The sequence below is a fragment of the Dendropsophus ebraccatus genome, chromosome 10, assembly GCF_027789765.1.
Source record: "Dendropsophus ebraccatus isolate aDenEbr1 chromosome 10, aDenEbr1.pat, whole genome shotgun sequence".
In the NCBI taxonomy this organism is placed as follows: Eukaryota; Metazoa; Chordata; class Amphibia; order Anura; family Hylidae; genus Dendropsophus; species Dendropsophus ebraccatus.
This window is the reverse complement of record NC_091463.1, coordinates 9,437,286-9,460,055: the sequence shown is the minus strand read 5'-3', so window position 1 is coordinate 9,460,055 and position 22,770 is coordinate 9,437,286. Positions and strand designations below refer to the sequence as shown.

General features: G+C 46.1%; 1 protein-coding gene across 2 annotated transcripts in view; it reads right to left on the bottom strand.

Annotated features, from left to right (window-relative positions):
• Positions 1–4,480: 4,480 nt before the first annotated feature.
• The window catches only part of LRSAM1 (leucine rich repeat and sterile alpha motif containing 1), a 30,963-nt gene continuing 12,673 nt past the window's right edge, over positions 4,481–22,770 (bottom strand). The window contains exons 8-25 of one of the 2 annotated variants that reach the window (XM_069942918.1): positions 22,050–22,171; positions 21,878–21,968; positions 21,673–21,803; positions 21,519–21,548; positions 20,408–20,530; positions 20,189–20,328; positions 19,484–19,528; positions 18,826–18,896; positions 18,370–18,469; positions 17,064–17,151; positions 16,911–16,985; positions 13,042–13,122; positions 10,835–10,930; positions 10,431–10,529; positions 10,221–10,352; positions 9,896–9,968; positions 8,617–8,765; positions 4,481–8,531 (exon numbers count right to left, since the gene is read on the bottom strand). In XM_069942918.1, the coding sequence (XP_069799019.1) occupies positions 8,406–8,531; positions 8,617–8,765; positions 9,896–9,968; positions 10,221–10,352; positions 10,431–10,529; positions 10,835–10,930; positions 13,042–13,122; positions 16,911–16,985; positions 17,064–17,151; positions 18,370–18,469; positions 18,826–18,896; positions 19,484–19,528; positions 20,189–20,328; positions 20,408–20,530; positions 21,519–21,548; positions 21,673–21,803; positions 21,878–21,968; positions 22,050–22,171 (1,772 nt within the window). In that variant the 3' untranslated portion in view covers positions 4,481–8,405. The remainder of the gene's footprint in view (positions 8,532–8,616; positions 8,766–9,895; positions 9,969–10,220; positions 10,353–10,430; positions 10,530–10,834; positions 10,931–13,041; positions 13,123–16,910; positions 16,986–17,063; positions 17,152–18,369; positions 18,470–18,825; positions 18,897–19,483; positions 19,529–20,188; positions 20,329–20,407; positions 20,531–21,518; positions 21,549–21,672; positions 21,804–21,877; positions 21,969–22,049; positions 22,172–22,770) is intronic. The other variant, XM_069942919.1, reaches the window with a different exon arrangement.

Genomic DNA, 22,770 nt, shown 5'->3' with positions numbered 1-22,770 from the left:
ACAGTTGTCATTTTAACTTGTTAAAAGTTACTGATCACACTGGGTCTTTCTCCTGAGACCTGCTGCGATTAAGAGATAAATCCCCCCAGCTGTCAATCAAATCTCATTCAGTGTATGGGGCAAACATGTCCCTGTCTGCTGTGGAGTGGAGCGCACTGTACCGGTTGTATCTCAGGAGGTCTCAGGAGTAATACCCGATGCGATCAGTAACTGTTACTGCAAACGACAGTAATGATTTAAAAAAGGAGTTATACTTACTTTCCCCTGTGGTGGCGCTGTAAGGAGATTACCCGCTTGTTGTCAAGTTCCTCCCAGATCACAGCCGAATCGGCAGCAGAATTCCTTCTCATTGTATTAGAATCAGTGGGATACTCCCAATAACATAGACTGAAAGGGGTTGGTCACCAAAAAGTATTCTGCCAGAGGTGGCAGCAGAGAGCACTGTGTCAGACTGGAGAGAGTACACCACTTCCTGCAGGACATACAGCAGCTGATACGTATTAAAAGACTGGAGATTTTTTTTAGAAGTAAATTTCAAATTTCTGGAACTTTTTGGCACTAGTTGATTTGAAATAAAAAAACAAAAATGTTTTAGTGAACAACCCCTTGAAGCAGATATAAACCTAAAATACCTTACTTTTTCATTGGTTTGGTTCCATGTTATTTTTTTTATTTTTATTTTTTGTTTTGCTTTTTACAAATCTGACAGCAGTAATACAGAATCACAAATACAGAGGCTGCAGCTACAGACCCCCCTCCATTACTGTAGATGTGAAAAATGTAATATTACCTGAGGAGGACCAGGGTAAGTAAAGGGTTAAATAGTCAGATCTGGATTTTTATTGGGTTGGAAGAATCAGTGGAGAATCAATGTAGATGCTGAGTCCGTGAGTCATGCGGTGACCTGTGTGCAGCCAATAAGCGAGTCATCTGGAGAGCGTCATTATGTCTTCAGTCCCCTCGGACCCTTATTTCTTAAGGTGTCCGTCTTGGACGTTCTTGCCTCTTACCTACTTCAAGAATATGAGTATAAAGAAAACACAGGCTAGTGATACGATGAGTCCCAATGCGAAGCAAAGTCTTAGGCTGTCTGCTGAGAAAGACGTAGAGGTGGGAGATGGGTGGGCTTCGGAGAGGGCCACCCTCCGAGTGATTCCCAACAGATAGGTGCTGCGAATTTCTTGCATATACCTGCCGCCCCATATCTGGCCTTCATCAGGGACTATCACCTCGCTGATGGTGAAGATGGATGGTCGAGGAGACTGCATGTTGTCCTGGGACAGAGATGGTGAATTTCTTCCACTAGAGCAACCAGAACTCTCAGACTGAGCATCAGAGTCGTTGGTGGCCATGGAAGCTCGGCGCAGGGTCTCTTCATCAGTCTTCAGGGCCTGCACCCCTTCATCAGGTATGATGGTGACGTTACGGCAGAAGGGGCACACCACAAAGGTCATCAGTAAGCTGCGGCACACCAGCTTCCGGAGACAGTGCAGGCAGAGGTTGTGCCCACACTGCAGGGTCTTCGGTGCCCTTGACTTGGACGAGGTCTTGTAAATCTCATAACATATGGCGCACTCTCCTGGACTGTCTGCGATCTGGGCCTCCAGAGCTGGCAGATCCATGGCCTCCATGTCACTCAAAATGTGCCAAATTCTCCTTTAATTAATGAACGTCCCATTTATTAGTGGCGTCGACGGCTCGTGTCCATGTGACCATACCTTGGGACCGGATTCTGGTCTCTTGTTCAGATGATGAATCCTGGTTTCGATGTAGACTGGGAATCTGACTACTCAAGGTGATCGAAACCAATGTATCTAGTCCCATAAAGTGTTACCATGAAGCTCTCCACCACCACAGCTTATGATGGAGGGGAGTCCCTGATTATTATGGACTCCCTGATCCTTGGGCTTCACAGAATGGCAGCCACCGTCTTGCCTGTCTGATTTTTCGTCAGCTCTGTGTGGACTTCTTATACAGGACATGGTCGGTGGATTTATCACTAACCGAGGTGAGTGTTCATAGACGGGGTTAAGATGGCAGTAGTGCATAGGGTGTTTGTGGGGTGGGCCGCACTTTGGTCGGACTCCTGCAGTGACCACTGTTGTCCTGACCACTCAGGGGGAACAGGGGTTAGTATTGTACATTGAGAACATGTTATTCCAGGAAAGTGCTTATGTTTGCTCAGTGTATATTCTTACCAGAAAGGGGGGGGGGGGGGGGGGGGGGGGGGGCTGTGCATTGTATAATGGAAAGTTTTCCAACTTCCTTATATACATTTGTGTGTCATGTAACATAGGTGTATTGCTCACACCGTGTAACGCCCTTGTTGATATCTAGGGCACCACGTGCAGGGACACCGTCCTCCCCAATTTGTGCGCACGCTCTGTAGTCCTCGAAATTCACAAGGTCTCGCTTCCTCCGCCCACCCGCCGCCAACTGACTGCTTTCTACCTATATTGTGTATTTGCAGACAGCTGCCAATCATCATGGAGGAGGCGCGACACTTAAGTCTCAATAGCAGAGGAGCATCAGCGTTACACTATGTAAAAGATATATCAGTGTTGTCAGCTATATGACTTGTGTATGCTGCCATTTAAAGGGGTATTTTAGCCCAACTTTTCACAGGATAGGGGAAATAGTTTAGGGTTCACCATTTTCATTGCACGCTTGCTGTCACTGAATGTGGCATTCTTGTGTGTGTGTGTGTGTGTGTGTGTGTGTGTGTGTGTGTGTGTGTGTGTGTATATATATATATATGTATGTATGTATGTATGTATGTATGTATGTATGTAGATAGATAGATCTGAAGCCAGGTGAGCCATCTTGATCAAGTGGGGTTTACAGATGATTGTTACAGTGTATGATACTCCGAAACAGTTTAAATCTTCTCACTACTGTACTGACATAGTGTGTCTGTACAGAAGCACAAGGATTTAAAGGATTTTAATATGTTATTACTTAGACAGTTAGACAAATTCCTAATGTACATTAATTATGTGAAATGCACGTATACTGCTATTTCCCTTAATTTAGTAGATCATGGAGACTTCAAATTCTCTCAAAAACTGACATCATGAATGAGATGTAATTCCTATGGACTGTCCAGCAGGGGCACTATATATATATAAAGTCAATGAGTACCATTGACTTCTATATATGGTGTGCCACCTGCTGGACACTCTATGGATTGAATTGATGTCTATGTAACACATGTCAATGTACACACACATAGTATGAGCAGATGATGGGGGAGTAGTACCAGGGTCATCCCAATCATCAAACAGCCCCACCACCACCACATATACACTGTACTACTCCTCCCATCATCTGCTCATAGTATGAGCAGATAATGGGGAAAGAGTACCAGGGCTATCCCCATCACATGCACATCCCTGCTGATGCACTCACATTCCCTGCCGGGGACTGACTGCAGAGCTCACTGCCACTCCAGCCGACTCTTTTCCTGATGTCACTCCCGGCAGCTCGGGTGACATCAGGTAGTGAGCCGGCAGGAGGAATTTATCTAACTTTCCATAAGTAATAACATATTAAAAATTACTTTTTGGCCGAAGTTGTCCTTTAAGCCAATTTGGAGCTCCCGGTACCTTAATCAATCATGATGCCAGGAGTTCTGCATGCCGGTTTGCGCACAGACCATAATCGCAGAATGTGTGCACACCCCTAAGATTTGCCCAGATTTTGGTTTATAGCTGCACAAACAGCCAGATATATGCTAAAAGTTTAAATAAATGTACAGCTCCTAATAGATTTGCTGTATCTTCAGCCCCTTTTAGGCTGGGTTCACACTGCGTTTTTGCAATCCGTTTAACGTATACATTCTAAGGAAATAAAAACGATGCAATTGTGTCATCAGCTGCTCAGCTGCGATTGGCTGAGCACAGTTATGCTCAGCCAATCGCGGCTGAGCTTCGGATGATGCTGCAGAGGGCGGCCAGCACTCGGGAAGATCCGCCGGCCTCCCGAAGAAGACGTCACTGCTGAGGATCGGAGACCGTGGTCGGCACGTGACAGGTATGTATAGCGCACCACACTTCCGGGTACACGGGTGGGGGTGGTGGGACACGGGGAAGGGGGCCATTCACAGACATAACATACATTACAAAGTTGTATAACTTTGTAATGTGTGTTATTCTGTGAATAATTTTTTATCGCCGGACAACCCCTTTAACAGATTGTCTAGATCAGAGCCGAATACTGGAACATGTTAGTTTTTACACTACGACATCTTGTGCCAGATATTGCAGCTCAGGTTTAAAAACTGCAATACCACCTGTGGACAGAAGTGGTGCTGTTTACAAATCAAAGACGCCATGTTTTACTAATCCTTTAAATCAGGGATGGGGAACCTTTGGCCCTCTAGCTGTTGCAAAACTACAATTCCCATCATGCCTGGACAGTTGAAGATTCCCCATCCCTGCCTTAAATGCATTTTTTTTAAAGGAAAACACACTCACTAATCTCCATGCAAAGGCACTTTTTATTATAAGTACAGGTCCTGGTGTGGGGTCGGGGGACACCTCCATGGTGTGGGGTACGACACAGTGTACAGAGCACAAAGGCATAGAGACGTGATACAGATACAGCATAGAGTGTATGCACCCAATAGCACACATCTTGGCACAGGGGTCAATAAATATATATACAGCAGGGGGGATCATGTAATGAAGTTTAGGGATCTGATGAGGTCACGTGATCAGCCGCCATGAATAAAGCTCGCAGATGATCGCTTGTTCAGCTAACCCTTTATTGACCCACTGACTACAAGATACATGAAAGGGGATGATTAATGGTTAAGAGCCCCCAGACAGCGCCCCTCACCTGACCGGTCTCCTCACCTGTTCCTGCACAGTTTAACTGGACAGTGAATGATTTGCCTGCTGTCCGGGAGGGGTGCAGAGTCCTGCCGCACATGAGTGGACTATGGGCACAAATCCCGGCACTGACCACAGGCCTGATGACCTATAATAACCAATAGGTCCCTATGATGTTACCGTGGATCATCAGATCTCCGATTGAACCCCATAAACCCAGGAAGACAGATACATCTGCTGCTGATGCCACCGTCTCACCGTGCCCAGGTAGGTAATGTTCAGCACGCCGGGGGAGATGCAAAGAAAATGCATTGACCAATAGCAGCCAATCCGGTCTCTGCTTATACGGTAATACTAGCTTTTCATAGGTTATGATGGGCCGTATATTTGTCATATGTAAAGAGGATAGTAGTGGAGAACACACAGGCCAAGTGCTCACACCAACAATCCTGATTTTGGCAGAACAATCCCTAAACCTGGACTGCAAAAGGAACTGGGTTTATTCAAACTCTATCCAAATGTGTCCACTTTAGGAGCACTCTGGGGGGGCAGGTCTTAAAGAGGATGTCCAGAGAATACTTATTACATTGAAATGTGCTCAGGTTGGAGTAGAAACAAAAATGTGTACTCACCTGCTCCTGATTCACCTCCACTCTATGGAGTGCGGTCCTGCCATGCAGCACTTCCTGGTCTCATTCCTAACACTCAGCCAATCAAACTGCAGCAGTGACCCACCTCAGTCAGTGATTGGCTAAGCAAGAAGCAGGACTGGCTGTGTCACAATAGTGGGGGATCAGGGCAGATGAGTATCCTTTTTTTTTTTTATCAGACTGAGGACTTTCAATGTAAAAACTATTCCCTAGACAAATATTGTTAAGGGTGTGTTAACGCAACGTCTTTTTTTGGGTTTTGACAGTAAATAGCATGAAACGCCCATGTTTAAAATAGACGTTGTGTGGGTCAAAGCTGCTGGGTCGAAATAGAAAACAAACGGATTTACTTAGCTCTGATCCCTCACTAGTCTCTTCCTCCTGGTTCCGAGCAGAAGCTGCTGGCTAAACCGCTGTGTTCTTTTTGGACCAGTGAGTCAGCAGGTCGTTGTCTCAGGGATGAGATTGGGGGACCAGGGGGGGCTGAACGGGAGCTGCAGGATAATGGAGCCAGGTCAGGATTTTCTATTCCCTCTGCCCCAGCAGCATAATCATTTTTGCACTAAGGCCGACATATTCTTTTAGATTACCTGATTTTGGATGGGGATCCTGCGGCCCTCCAGCTCTTAGAAAACTACAATTTCCATCATATCTGAACAGTTCAGGTATGATGGGAATTGTAGCTGTGTAACAGCCGGAGGGCCGCGGGTTCTTCATTCCTGCCTTAAAAGTTAGGAAGTACAGACAGTGCCACGCCTGTTCTCAGGTTGTGTGTGGTATTACAGTTCAGCTCAATTCACATCAGATGAACTGAGGGCAAGAGTGGCGGCATTTCTAGAAGAAATTGGCCATGTTTTTTTAAGCCTGAATAACACTTTTTAGTCCTGCCCCCCCCCCCCCCCAAAACCAGTTTATTGCACCCGCACAATTCCCGTTTCTGGGTGTGGTTTGCATAAACCCCGCCCCTTCTGCATTTACATTGGTGTTCTGTCAAAATCTGGACTGGTGTCGTTTGTATAAAATAGCCTAGAGCCCGCTGCCCGCGTCTATATTAAATAGTGAATAATAATGGTCAACAAAACATCTGTACAATACGTATAAAAATACTAAAATAAAATTTTAAAAAATCACAGCACAAATGAATCAAAACAAACCTGGTCACAATGGCACCAAATACCCCCAGTCACTAAAGGGTTAAAAAGCTGCAGAGGGCAGAAGAGGTTTCAGCTCACCTCAGGGGATGGTTACCCATAGCAACCAATCAGAGCTCAGCTTCTATTATCTACACTGAGCAGAGGCTGGTTACCCATAGCAACCAATCAGAGCTCAGCTTCTATTATCTACACTGCGCAGAGGCTGGTTACCCATAGCAACCAAATAGTGTTCAGCTTCTATTATCTACACTGCTCAGAGCTGGGCTTTGATTGGTTGCTATGGGTTACCAGTCTCTGAGGCAGTTCGGGCCTCATGAGGCCTATTGGTTTTACACCATTGGGTATAGGAAGGAATGTATGGACATGACTGGATAGTAAAATACTATTGGTGCAATATTACTGTCCTCCTGCCCCATCAGACTTGCACAAACTCTAGGCCAAAGTAACATGGGGTTTTACAGCGGGAATGGCCCTCCAGCAGTTGCAAAACTACAATTCCCACCAATGATGTCCAAGGATGATGGGATTTGTAGTTTTGCAACTGCTGGAGAGCCACAGGTTCCCCATTACTGATCTAAAGGGATGTCCTGTAAAAGCATCTCATCATACGGCTTCATTACTACGAGTATACAATGATCTAACTGAGAATGGTGCATAGAGCATGTCTGCCTAAAAAAAAAGTCATATGACTGGCAACATAGCGCCTATCGTGCAAAAGAGTCAGGGGACTGATCACATGACCCGCATATGAACAATTAGCAAAGAGAGATGGTGCATGTCGTCTTACACAACAGCAGCCACACTTTAGTCCAGTGCATCCTAGCTGTTAAAAAACTACAACTCCCATCATGCCCTGAGGGTAGTTGGAGTTCTGCAACAGCTAGGGCATGCCGGATTTGCTTATAAATTGGTCCAGCGACACCGTGCTTGCCAGCATTTATGATGAGTCCTTGACTTGGGGGGCCGGAACTTAAATTCTGTGATTTAAAGGGGTGTCCCAAGACTAAAGGTGATCCCCTGGCCACTGGGGGAGCACTAGCTGATCAGTGGGGGTCCAACCCTTTGGTGCAGCGCCAGATAAACACAACTAATGTAGTGAAATGGATTTTTAATGCTAAAACCTGGGAAATCGGATATTGTTGCACACAACGTTATCATTCACAGCTTCTCATGAAAATAATCATTTTTTTCCCCACCCTTCCATTTATAAGAGGTGGGGAGCAGCTCAGAGAAAGGCAGCGGGAGCCCCATCCTTCACTAGTAACTGCTGGACGGGGTTCCCAATCAGTATGGCGCCCTTCATACATACAGTAAAGCATGAGGATACTGTAAACAGCTATAGGTGCCTGGACATTCCCACATGATATAATGTAATAAATTAATATATGGTACACATACATTTACATACAAAATAACAGGAATAAAAATGGCTTTTAGGGTTCTGAGATCCTGCTACGTCTCCCTTCCCCGGGTGGATACGGAGTGCAAATGGCCCAAAAAGAAACCCTGTTCACACCTGAGAGAGTCAGTGTTACTAAAGAAAGCCGCGCAGGAAGTGGAGGAATATATATAAGGAGAGCGCAAGGTAACGTAACTACGACCATACCCTGCCATACAAACCACAGGGGCAGACGAGGAGCGCAGAATACATACTGAAGCATCACTGGAGGTCAGACACTACTCTATATCCAGCAGCCACCATAATAACAGTCAGGTCATCATGAAGAATTTTGTTCCTTCATTTACTACCACACGTTCCTCCGTTGTTCTTAAGTGCTCTGGTATATCCGAATGCGCTGACTGATGTCTGTGCGGCACAAGGGGCATGTCTGGAGGGCATCGCCGCAGTTGGCGCAGCAACAGACGTGTCCACAGGGAAGGAATATCGATTGGGCCTGAAGATGGAAGGGACAGAGTAGTTATATAACACTTCATGAATCCCCCATGTTTAAAGTTTGGGATATCCAGGCTATAGCTTACCTCGAGCTCCATGCACACCACACACTCAGAGAGGCTGTTAGCCACTTCAGGTAGTGAGAGGGTGGGAGTGCTCGGGGTGGGCACTCCGGCTGGGGGTGCGCTAGCTTCAGCCTCTGTGGGGCTCAGTTTGTCCAACGATTTAGGTAACTCTGTTTCCAGGTAGGAAAGATTCATGTTACAACCAAAGCAATACTGGAGATACTCTGATAAGCCGACATCAATAATAACTTGCAATTTAAGGGGTGTCATGTTCAGAGAGACAATGAGTGTCATGCCGCTACTGAAATTAGTGAGCCAGGCCTGTAATGCGCAGATGCTCAGGGCCATTCACAAGGTAAAACCACTTCCTTGGCGTTCTTTACAACCAAGTCATGCTCCACCGCCCCTGTTCTGGATAATACATAAAATACCCTATTCACATACGGTACATTATGGCAGATTATAGGCAAGAAATCCTCCTGACAAAACTAAACGTGTGAACATGGCCTAAAAAATAGGAGCATGACAGGGGGTTAAAGGTCACCAGGGAATTCTTGTGTCCTGCTCCACCCTAGACCCAACAACAGGCAAAAGATTTATAAAAACTTGTCCCCGTATGGCAATCAATCCCATAGTGGATTCAGGCAGAATTTCCGTCAATGTGAATCCAGGGAGAAATCTACATTTGTTGGGTGCGGATGTTACCCCTATACCGTGATACAATCAGCCCCATTCCCACAACAGGGTGAACAATTCACTAACACAAAGGGCAGAAGGCCTCAGCGCAGCACTGCATGCTTTTAGCAGATCCCAGGAGAGGTGGTTTAGGTGGTGTAAAGATTATAATGGATCAGTTCACCCCTCAGCTTCCTCCTCCAAGGGTCCGTTCACACTATGGAATTAGCATGGAATTTCAATCGGTTGACATTCCACACAATTTCTGTAGTGAGAACAGACCCTAATAATCAGCTGAGCAAAGCAAACAGTAAGAAAAACATGGGTCACCAGTTTTCCTTGAAGTGTTCTTTGAAGGCACAGGGGTCAACCCTGAAGCCCTCCAGCTGTTGCAGAACTACAATTCCCATCATGCCTGAGCAGCTAAAGTTTTAGTTGTCTAGTCATGATGGAAATCGTGGTTTTGTAGGGTTGACACCTGTGCTTAGGGTCAAACTTTCCAACTTCTATAGTTACATAGAGTGAAGAGCAGGTAGAGCTGGCAGCGGGTGCTGGGTACTTGCTCTCCTATAGGACCATAGTGCACAGCCTTCACCCGCTCTATACTGACCATACATGACATTACCTCTCCTGAGTGAGCGAATCTCTCTTGCCTTCTCGATTATAGAGATCTGCAGACCAACCTCTTCAACGCCGATCTGCAGTGAGAGAAGACCACTGAGAATCCACATAGAGAAGCCATGAAACTAGGTATAGGGAACCATCAGACCTCTAGCTGTTGCAAAACTGCAATTCCCATCATGCCTAGACAGCCAAAGGATGGGAATTGTAGTTTTCCAAAAGCTGGCGGGCGGAAGATTCCCCATTCATGCACTAAACAGTGTAAACCTCTCAGTAAACTGGTTACCAACAAAGGAAGATCCTGAGCCAATAAGACCTTGCACAATTACCTCCCTAAGATCATCGGGCGCCATCTTCTCCAGCATCTCCAGACAGAACCTATGGTGAGCAAATATAGGCAAATACTTCTCGGCAGACAGCTCCTTGAGAAGATCCACCAGTTCATGCTCCAATCCTTCCTCCTAAGGAACCAATACAAGTCTTGAGTTTTGGTAAAGAACAATGAATTGGCGAGAGGTGGGGGGTGAACTAGAACCTACCAGCAGTCTGAGAGATAGAGGCTTCTGGTTTAAGAGTCTTTGGTACTGGATCAACCAATAGTTTTCCTGCCTGGCCTCGCTCTTTGCATCCATTTCCACCTGGAGGGAAGAGAAGGAGGTGCACGTCACATACTGAAGGCCCCTTGAATGTGAACCATGGCCAAGGGGTTGTCAGGATCAGAAAACATTTTTTAAGGCTGAGATGATGGACATCTTGACTGGAGGACTTAGCGCAGTATACTGATTTTCATGAAAATTGTAATACTGCAATTCACCTAGCGGAGTGCTGCAGGGAAACCAAACACCTGCTGTAAGGTTCCACAGCTGATCACTGTGGGTTCCAGCAGCGATCAGCTGATCTACAAGGAACCCTTCTAACAAAAGGCTCGGACTTAATAGCTCACCAGTATGGCCATCAGCTCCTCTTCTCTTTGTTTCTTGTCCTTAAGCAGTTGCTGCAGGAGGTCACTTAGCTCCCGACGCTGCTCCGCTATCACCCACTGATGCAACAAAAACACAGTCAGATATAGATGGTCACGGGAAGCACTGATCATTGTACATATTTAGGGCAAATTCATCTTGGGGACGGGTGGGGACATGCCATGCCTTTAGGCTTCACCACGCAATCTGTGGTTCTCCAGCTCCTGTGAAACTACGCTGTCCAGTTATGATGGGGGTTGTAGTATGGAAACAGCTGGAGAGCCACAGGTTGGGGTACACTGGCTTTAGGGAAAGGACCTGCAACCCACAGATTCCCAAACAAAGGGGTCTATAATAGTGACAGCAGGCTGAAGGGGTGTATGTGGGGTATTGGGGCAGCAGTGGGACAAGCATGATCTATGAATGGGAGCTGCTGCTAGGAAGCAATGATGCAAAATAACCCAAAAAAAGATTAATGAAATGACAGCAATCCTCCTTTATGTACCAAGGCATAACTGGTTACTATGATACTGGCATTAGGGTCTATGGTGCTGGCACTATAGTATAAAAAATATATATATAAAAATACATTCTTAACCTACAAAACCCACACAGATCAAGATCACAGACAAGAAATGCATAGTGGTGATTGAAAGTGTTTAAATACAAGTGACTTGCAGTACCACTTTTCTCCATACAGAGGGTTTTGACTTTTTTCCATAGACAACAATGCAACAGCGCCACCCTCTATGGTTGTTTGCTCAGATGACGTTAACTCCACTAATGCAAAGCACAGAAATGTCCGGCGCTTCCTCCCACTCAGCTTTAGCAGCTCCACAATATGTGTATTCAAAAAGAGGAGGAGGAGACGCTGCCATAATGCTGTACAGACTTTCACTCACCACTATACATGATGAACAGAATCGGGATGAGATTTAGTTATAAGTGACACAAAAGAGTAAAACATAAAACTGCACAGAACAAACACAAATCTAAGGACAGACGAGGGAGACGAGACATTCATTCCAACTAACATTAACAGAATAGTGAGTGCAGCTCTGGAGTATAATACAGGATGTAGCTCAGGATCAGTAATGTAATGTATATACACAGTGACCCCACCAGCAGAATAGTGAGTGCAGCTCTGGAGTATAATACAGGATGTAGCTCAGGATCAGTAATTTATGTACACAGTGACCCCACCAGCAGAGCAGTGAGTGCAGCTCTGGAGTATAATACAGGATGTAGCTCAGGATCAGTAATGTAATGTATATACACAGTGACTCCACCAGCAGAATAGTGAGTGCAGCTCTGGAGTATAATACAGGATGTAGCTCAGGATCAGTAATGTAATGTATATACACAGTGACCCCACCAGCAGAATAGTGAGTGCAGCTCTGGAGTATAATACAGGATGTAGCTCAGGATCAGTAATGTAATGTATATACACAGTGACTCCACCAGCAGAATAGTGAGTGCAGCTCTGGAGTATAATACAGGATGTAGCTCAGGAGTGACCCCACCAGCAGAATAGTGAGTGCAGCTCTGGAGTATAATATAGGATGTAACTTAGGATCAGTACAAGATAAGTAGCATGACTTTAGGAGACACCATCACACTGATGATTTTGTAGAGGGAATCAATGGCCAGTTAGGCATCTCCCAGCCTCAGCCATGTCTGCCATAAGAGCGGCTGTTTTTCTGTACCTCACAGCGGTTGGTTCCTATCTAGCAGGAAGCCCATAATGTACAGTGACAGTTTTTTATCTTGCAGCTACTCAGTGAGGCCATCTGGGTATGATGGGAGTTGTAGTGCCGCAGGTTGGGGAACATTGTACTAAGGACTATTAGGACTAACACAAAGACGAGACACAAGACCCCAGTGTTAGCGACGGTAAGACTCGGTAGAACGGGACGACTGACAAACAAACAAGACAAACTCAAGATCAAGAAGAAGCTACGTAAGACGGAACGCAAGGTGACCCTACAATATGGCTGCCTGTGCCATATCCCACCGCCTGTCTCTTCATACTACAATGACTGACACCTTAAAGGGCCAGCGTTTGACAATGACTGGAATGCTCCCCACCCCGGCACGGATCATGCTCTTAAAGTTTGAAGGGAAATAAAACCCAAAATGTATAAGAAGCTTAAGGGGATTGTGTCTGGAGACCCCCGGGGGGACCACATACCTGGAGCTCCTCCGTATCCAGTTCTTTCCTCTTTACCTCCAGCTGAGTCAGTTGCATTAACTCAGCTTCTATTAATAAAATCTAGACAGAAGATGAGACAGCAGGGTTGGGGTGAACAGGATCTCACTATCAAGAGCCATCGTAGTGCCGAGCAAAGCCTTGGAGGGGAAGGATGGGGGGACCCCTGCAGCAGCCGAGGGGTTCACTCCGATCAGGCTACAATGCGATGCATGCATCAGAGTCTACCGTCACACAAGGTCTAGGTACGGCGGGGTTCACACTGCGCTTTGGATTTCTGTTTAATTTTGCTGTATACAAAACCGTAGTCGGCTAATGCAAGTCAATGGGAAATAAATTCTGGTATGGGTTATCCAGGATTAGAAGAACAGCGCCACCCTTCTTCTCAGGCTGTGTGTGGTATTACATCTCAGCTTCATTCACTGAAATGGAACCATGCTGCAATACTGCATGCAACCAGAGGAGATGTGTGGTGCTGTTTCTGGAAGAAAGCAACTACAGGCTTTGATAACCCCTTTAAATGTAAACACAAACACAGCGTGATCCCAGCATAAGCTGTTACTTAAAGGGTCCTTGTAGTTACAATTAAAGACATCATTCTAGCAAAACTGAGTGGCAACTAGTATGGCCGCCGCTAAAGACACTGTCATTCGGCTTTCCTGGGGTCCTCCAAATAGTGGTGTCAGACTTCATCATGTAGCTCAGGGATTGGGAACCTGTGGCCCTCCAGCAGTTACAAAACTACAATTCCCATCACGCCTGGGTAGCTAAAAGCTTTGGCTGTCCAAGCATGATGGGTATTGTAGTTTTGCACCAGCTGGCAGGCTGAAGGTTCCCCATCCCTGATGTAGCTATACGTAAAAGCATTAAAAAGCATGGACAGCGCCACACCTGTCCTCAGGTTATGTATGGTAGTGCAGATCAGAGCTATGAACAATTACCGTGGCAGATTTTGGAGCAGAATATGTAAATGATCATAAATACGATATGTAATGTTTTCACGTCACTGCAGACTTATTTCTCATAGAAGCCAATGGGGAAAAGCAAAATAAATCTGCATGCAGCGTACGGATGGGATTTCTTAAAGGGGTATTCCACTCAAACATAACTTTTGATATGTTGCTGCCCATGGTGAGACTAACAATTCCTTCCATACTCGTTATTACCTATTCAGTCTCCTTCCCCCAGTTTTTAGCTGATGCTTTCTGCTGAAGACAAAAAAAAATCTGTGTGTGAGCTGTTCTCTCCGTCTCCCACCCCCGGGAGGGTTAATGCTGGGAGGGTTAATGTGAGGTCAAGTTGTTATGAACTAAGTGATTAATCCTTCCCTGCATTACTAAGAAGCTACAAAGTTGCAGATAACTTGTACACATCAACCGTCTCAGAAGGGAGGGGGAGAAGCGTGAGACAGAGAGAAAAGCTCACACACAGATTTTTGTGTCTTCAGTAGAAAGTAGCAGCCGAGAACTGGAGGAAGGAGACTGAATAGGTAATAACAAGAATGGATGGAATTCTTAAGGCCCTATTACACGTAAAGATAACTGTACGGCCGATAATCGTCTGTGTAATAGAAGGAAACGATCAGCTGACATGAACAATGTCGGCTGATCGTTGCTGTCGTTTGTCTTTCAACATGTTGAAAGACAAACGACCATGATAGCAGCGATCTGCTGCCGTTTCCCCGCGGAACAGGAGCGGCGGCAGCAGATTGAAGCTATGCTCTACAGGCTGCCTGGACGAACTAGCGATCACCCGGGCAGCCTGCTGGCTGCCGACACGTGGAATAGCTGTGGCAGCGAGCGGGGAGCTGTCAGCACTCGTTTGCTCCTCTCAGTCACCCGTGGAATAAGGGCTTTAGTCTCACCATGGGCAGCGACATATCAAAAGTTACGTTTGAGTGGAGTGCCCCTTTAATATTTCACCCATTTTGTTGCTATATTGTAAAATGCTGAGGTATTGTCAGATCTGTATGGGTTGTGAACAAGCATGTTCCTATTCACTGACAGCGAGCGGAGATCTTAACACTGGTGAGAAACTGAGATTTATGGCGCTGTCTTATAGTCAGAGTCTATGTGTTGCCCATAGCAACCAATCACAGCTCAGCTTTCATTTTACCAGAGCATAGTAAAAAGTAAAAGCTGAGCTGTGATTGGTTGCTATGGGCAACAGAGGATCTCAATAGATTAGGCGAGATCTCATATGGATGGGGGGGCCGCTCTGTCCCCCTCGTCATGGCAATCACTGTGAATGCTGCTGATCTCCCCTGATAGACATAACAGGGAGTCATAGGATATAGATGTCGCTGCAGACCCGGCAGCCTAGAACGTCCCCCAAATACTGTACAGCAGGGGGGGGGTCAAACTCACGGTCGTCCAGCTGGGGCACAACTACAATGCCCATCATGCCTGGGCAGTTTTGCACCAGCTGGAGGGCCGCTAGTTTGACCCCTGTACTCTACACAAACAGGTTGTCCCTATTTTCCTCATCCCAGATGTGGCGAGAGAGAAAAAACTAAAAACCAGCAAAGCGAGGCGAAGGAACATGCTAAAATGTCAGCGATGAAAGGGAGGAGCGCTTCTCTCTAAACGCCACCGGACAAAGGGTTCGCTACAGGACAGGAGAAAACAGCATTTACCAATGTCAGACGGCAACTGTGTTGTCTTATTAAAGGGACTTAAAGGGTCTCCGAATAATGAAACGTTTCCTTGACTCTCTATTTACCTCTGCTTGCTGGAAGAGATTGGAAACTATTCTGTAAAATCTAGATCTTAAAGGGGTGCTCCAGCGAAATGTATTTTTCTTTCCGATCAACTCGTGTCAGAAAGTTAGACAGATTTGTCATTTACTTCTATTTAAAAATCTCTAGTCTTCCAGTACTTGTCAGCTGCTGTATGTCCTACAGGAAGTGGTGTATTCTGTCCAGTCTGACACAGTGCTCTCTGCTGCCACCTCTGTCCATGTCAGGAACTGTCCAGAGCAGGAGATGTTTTCTATGGGGATTTGCTGCTGATTTGAACAGTTCCTGACATGGACAGAGGTGGCAGCAGAGAGCACCATGTCATACAGCAAAATATACACCACTTTCTGCAGGGCATACAGCAGCTGATAAATACTGGAAGACTGGAGATTTTTTTTTAATAGAAGTAACTTACAAATTTTATAACTTTCTGAACCCAGTTTATTTAAATTAACAAAACATTTCACTGGAGTTCCCCTTTAAGAACCAATCCTACCCTAAAATCTCACACAGCTGTCTGGTTGTAATAATTGTATCCAGTTTGCAACACTCGTCTCCACTTCTGCTACAATGTATCGGCCAAACTATTCAGCTAATCCAGGACTGAATCCACTAGATACAATTGTGACAACCCCTCAGCTGTGAACAATCTCAGGTCTGTAAAGGTTGTCAGCCTGACAGCAAGCAGAGATCTTTAAGCCAATGAGACAGTGAAACTATAAAGTATATGACAAGATTGTGGATCTCTTCTTTATATGATTAATCAACATGGACGCCCTCTTATGTGTCTGGAACCTGCGGCTTTTTGTGGAACTATAACTGCAAGCATGTCCTCAATCTTGCATGCTTGGAGTGAAGCGCAGGTAACAGACGCTACTATTGCAGTATGAGGTTGGGGGTGATAATCTGTAACACGCACCCCCATCTTGGTTTGTGTGACTATGGTAAATACTGATTTAATATTTCAGCCAATGCATTTTGAGGGCCGGACCAACATCCACATAAACATCCAGCCGGAAAATGTTAAGTCCGCTCCCAAAACAATGGCCGCCTTCCTTACGTCAGGGGTAACACTACACACACCGCCGTCTTGTCGTCTTGCCCGTACACCCACCTGTTCTCGTATGTGCCTGTGCATCAGATCCTTCTTCAACTGCAGCGCCTCAAAGGCCGCCTTCTGGATTTCCGACTGGAAGAGAAAGAGTTAATAGTCAGGCGCGCTTTCCCCTGGGCGGCTGCCATGTTGTATGGGAGACGTCTCATGTACCTCCTGCAGGATCTGGCTGATGGCTTTATTCTGATCCAGCTGCTGCCACGCTTGGATCTGCTGGATCTTGCGATCCATTCTGGCCAAACTGCAAAGAGAAAATCCACAAGTATGAGAGACCGGGGCTGTTTGTTTTTTCTCACCATCTTTGTGTTTCTTTGTCACCTGAAGATAATGTTGCTTTTTGATTTTTTTTCCATTACTTTTAAATCACTGCTACATTCCTGCAACAACCGCGCCACCCTTGTCCTCAGGTTGTGTGTGGTATTACAATAAAGCTCCATTCACTTCAATGGAACTGAGCTGTAAAATCCCCCACACCCAAACTAGGACAAGAGTGGCATTGTTTCTGAAAGAAGGCCCCCACCCCTCCATGTTTTTTTAACCCTGGAGAACCCCTTTAAGCGATGGGAATCATAGTTATCTCTGATTCCTGATGGTAGGTGTGAGCTGTAGTAAAAAGCCAGGTTCAGCTATTGGGTGTGCACCAGACAACCAACATATACCTCTTATTTTCAGAAGAAAGGGGTACTACGGTGAAAAACTTTTTCTTTCAAATCAGCTAGTGTCAAAAAATGATACAGATTTGTAAATTACTTCTATTTAAAAATGTACAGTCTTCCAATACTTAACAGCTGCTGTATGTCATGCAGGAAGTGGTGTATTCTCTCCAGTCTGACACAATGCTCTCTGCTGCCACCTCTGTCCATGTCAGGAACTGTCCAGAGCAGTAGCAAATCCCCATAGAAAATCTCTCCTGCTCTAGACAGTTCCTGACATGGACAGAGGTGGCAGCAGAGAGCACTGTGTCAGACTGGAGAGAACACACCACTTCCTGCAGGACATACAGCAGCTGAAAAGTACTGAAAGACTAGAGATTTTTAAATAGAAGTAAATGACAAATCTGGCACTTTCTGCCACCAGTTGATATAAAAGAAAAAAAAATTGGTGAAAAATCCCTTTAAAGGGTAAGTCTTCCCACAGCGTCACTAATGTGCATGGGTTGTGTCCGGTACTGCGATACCAGCTGCAGCCCTGGACAGAGGGGAAAAAAAAAAAATCACTTTTTTTGTACCTTTAGACATCCCCTTTAAGATCTGTAACAATAAAACAATAAGTGACTGCTGATCCCTGCGGCCAGACTTTGCAGAAATAGGGAATGATTGACGTCTGTGAGGGATTTCCAGCTGACAGGACAGTCATTAGTAACCGCTGACGCCTCCTGGTTATTAGGTGACTTATGGCGGCACAATCATTGACAGCTCCCATGTGTCCGCGCTGTCAGTTCTGGATTTTTCCATCTCACCTGGAGCAGGTCTGGTACACCATCTCCTGGCGCCGGGACTCGTACGCCATCTGCAGAAGTTTGTTCTTGTACGCTTCCTCCAGCATCTGCTGCATCGCCGCTGGAGAGAGAAGGACATCCATCATGGCTGCTGTTCTTTACAAACTCTGTGAAGGCTGGAGCAGGTTTCAGTAGCCACAAGGGCATACATCATATAGATATGATGGCATGCAGTAACCTGTGTATATATATATATATATATATATATATATATATATATATATACATCCCATGATGGTTCAGGCTAATATACATCACTACATCACTAGCCATAGCAGTCTCTGTAACAATATGGCCACCATCACAGCTACTTCTAAAGGGCTTGATATAACCACATCGGTAAGGCACATGGATGACACCATGCAGCACTGAGGCACTGGGAGATGTCACTTCAGTGAAGACAGGAGTAGTACTTACATGCCACCTCCTTACGGCGCAGATTTTCTGCTTCTTCCTGGGTTATTGCCATAAGCTGCTCCATTTTAATCCTGCAAAGCAGAAGATGGAGATAGATAGATAGGAGATAGAGACATAGATAGATAGATAGATAGATAGATAGATAGATAGATAGAAGATAGATAGGAGATAGATAGGAGATAGATAGATAATAGATAGATAGATAGATAGATAGATAGGAGATAGATAGGAGATAGATAGATAGATAGATATATAGATAGGAGATAGATAGATAGGAGATAGATAGATAGATAGATAGATAGATAGATAGATAGATAGATAATAGATAGATAGATAGATAGATAGATAGATAGATAGATAGATAGATAGGAGATAGATAGATAGATAGATAGATAGATAGATAGATGATAGATAATAGATGGATAGATAGATAGATAGATAGATAGATAGATAGATAGATAGATAGATAGATAGATAGATAGATAGATAGATAGGAGATAGATGATAGATGATAGATAGATAGATAGATAGATAGATAGATAGATAGATAGATAGATAGATAGAAGATAGAGACATAGATAGATAGATAGATAGATAGATAGATAATCAGAGATGGAAACTATAGAGGTTATCCTTGCTGAGCGGATTCCTCACCCACCTCTCATCCTCCAGGGACTTCAGAATAGACGCGCTCTGCTTCTGTCTGCAAATCAATGAGAGGGTTTGAAGATGACGTCCAGGGTGAATCAGACATGGAGGTTTTGCACATATTCCAGCACCACTGCACTTGTATGGCATCATGTGAGGTCAATAGAGAATGGTCACTGACCAGGATCCAGGCACTGACAGCTACATCCAGCCCAGGCACTGACAGCTACATCCAGCCCAGGCACTGACAGCTACATCCAGCCCAGGCACTGACAGCTACATCCAGCCCAGGCACTGACAGCTACATCCAGCCCAGGCACTGACAGCTACATCCAGCCCAGGCACTGACAGCTACATCCAGCCCAGGCGCTGACAGCTACATCCAGCCCAGGCGCTGACAGCTACATCCAGCCCAGGCGCTGACAGCTACATCCAGCCCAGGTGTTCACAGCTACATCCAGCCCAGGTGCTGACAGCTACATCCAGCCCAGGCGCTGACAGCTACATCCAGCCCAGGCACTGACAGCTACATCCAGCCTGGGATCTGACAGCTACATCCTATGCAGCAATGTTATACTATATAGGAAAAATACAACATGCATGGCTGACAGTAGCAGCTGAATGCAAAACTACAACTCCCAGCATGCCCTGACAGCCTCTGGCATGATAGGAAATGTAGTTTTGCAGCCACAGAATAGTGATGATTATGTCTGACCTGCGGTTCTCTTCCAGCAGATTGGAGATGCGGCATGAGATCCCCTTCTCCATCAGTCTGAGCTGTTCCTGCAGCTTCTGCCGGTCATTCTGCAGCTGTCTCTGGTGCTCGTTCAGACCTTTCTCTAAGCGCGATTGTTCCTGAGCAGACAGAGAGGGCGACCCTGAGTGTATGTAGCCCACATGTGCCCCTTACCTGCCCCCCAGGCCGAGCACTCACCTCCCGCACTGTCTGTAAGATCTCGCTCTTCTGAGAGTTATACTGTAAGAGAAGCTGAGCGTGTTCTCGCTGCCCCAGGTCCAGACGACGCTCAAAATCCAGTTTTTCTAACATTTTCTGTTCCTGAAAAAATCAGAAAAACTTAGATGAGGAAGATGAAAAGAATTAAAGTTACCGACCCATATACATTGATCTGCTGTAAACCTGTGTCCCCCGGGGCCTAGACCCCCTAACCCTGTAATGTGCCCACTGGGGCCCGGAACCTATAGCCCTATAAGATGTGTCCACCAGGGTCTAGACCCCCTAACCCTGTAATGTGCCATCTGGGGCCCGGAAACTATAGCCCTGTAAGATGTGTCCACCAGGGTCTAGACCCCCTAACCCTGTAATGTGCCATCTGGGGCCCGGAACCTATAGCCCTGTAAGATGTGTCCACCAGGGTCTAGACCCCCTAACCCTGTAATGTGCCCTCTGGGGCCCGGAACCTATAGCCCTGTAAGATGTGTGCACCAGGGTCTAGACCCCCTAACCCTGTAATGTAACACCCCCCCGGCCCAGAACCTATAGCCCTGTGAGATGTGTCCCCCAGGGTCTGGACCCCCTAACCCTGTAATGTACCCCCAGGCCCAGAATCAATAGTGCTGTGAGATGTGTCCCCCAGGGTCTGGACCCCCTAACCCTGCCTGGAACCTATAGCCCTGTGAGATGTCCCCCCAGGGCCTAGACCCCCTAACCCTGTAATGTGCCATCTAGGGCCCGGAAACTATAGCCCTGTAAGATGTGTCCACCAGGGTCTAGATCCCCTAACCCTGTAATGTGCCCTCTGGGGCCCGGAACCTATAGCCCTGTAAGATGTGTCCACCAGGGCCTAGACCCAATATCTCCGTGATGTGCCCCCTGGGGCCCGAATCTCATAGGCTTGTCAAGTGTCCCCCCAGGGCCTGGACCCCCTAACCCTGTAATGTGTTCTCCTACAGCCTGTGAGACGTCCCGGACCCCCCTGTCAGGCCGATCATCCCTGTTATTCCCTGAGGTTGATCAGTAGATAATACTAAGCAGTAACATCAGGCGTCTAATCTTTACACATCGCTCATGTCGCTGCAGGACTCACCTTTCTCTTCTCATATTCAGAAAATTTGTTCTGTAAAACAAAGACGTCTCGGTTAGAAGAGTCTTTACTTATATACACAAGACTATGTACAGCAAGGCACCCCAGCTGCTGCAAAACAATCTCCTATCAGATCCATCACACATTAGATACTAACCTGCCATTCAGTTTCCTCTTTCAAAGACATTAGAAAAGCGCCATCTAGTGCATCGGCTGTAGCATCGCAGGTGTCGTTCTCCAGGACGGAGAGCAGGTACTGGGAGGGGGGGCAGTACTCGATGCCGAGATCTGCGGGTGGGAGGGAGAAGATGTGGTTATGATGGTGACGCATTACACATACGTCCCCCCTGATGTCTACATACCCCTGCATAGAAACCTCAGGATCGCCTCTGTCCCCTCACTACACACCGAGGCTGGAGGGAAGACCATCCCCGAAGCGTCCAGAGTCAGAGTCTATGGAGAGAGTGGGAGAGGCCATGATGGCAGCCATATATAAGCCAATATTATCCCCACGCTTATTATAAGACCCCTTACCTCTAAGGTGCGGACATTTGCCAGGGCCGGAGGTAGCTCGCTGAGTCGGTTTTCGCTGATGTTCAATGTACGCAGGCAGCGCAGACCCCCGATCGTCGGAGGAAGTTGCTTCAGCTTATTCCCTGTGTAAATGTTCCAAAGTGAGATAAGCGCCTCCCAGATGCCTCCAGTGGCCTTACCGAAGCATTGCAGCTTTGTGTAAATTAAAGGGGCACTCCAGCGAAAACTTTTTTTTCCCAAAGATTTGTAATTTAATTTTATTTAAAAAAAAATCTCCAGTGTTCCAGTACTTGTCAACTGCTGTATGTGCTGCAGGAAGTGGTGTATTCTCTTTAACCTGACACAGTGCTCTCTGCTGCCACCTCTGTCCATGTCAGGAACTGTCCAGAACAGCAGCAAATCCCCATAGAAAACCTCTCCTGCTCTGGACAGTCCCTGACATGGACAGAGGTGGCAGCAGAGAGCACTGTGTTAGACTGGAAAGAAACACCACTTCCTGCAGGACATACAGCAGCTGATAAGTACTGGAAAACTGGAGATTTATAAATTACAAATCTATATAACTTTCTGAAACCAGTTTATTTGAAAGATAATGTTTTTCGCCGGAGTACCCCTTTAATGTCAATGGGAGCTTAGCTGCAGTAACCTGGCACGGCCACTATCAGATGTTAGGTGCTGTCCGCTTCCTGCTCTGTTATCAGTTATCAATGACCTATGCTGA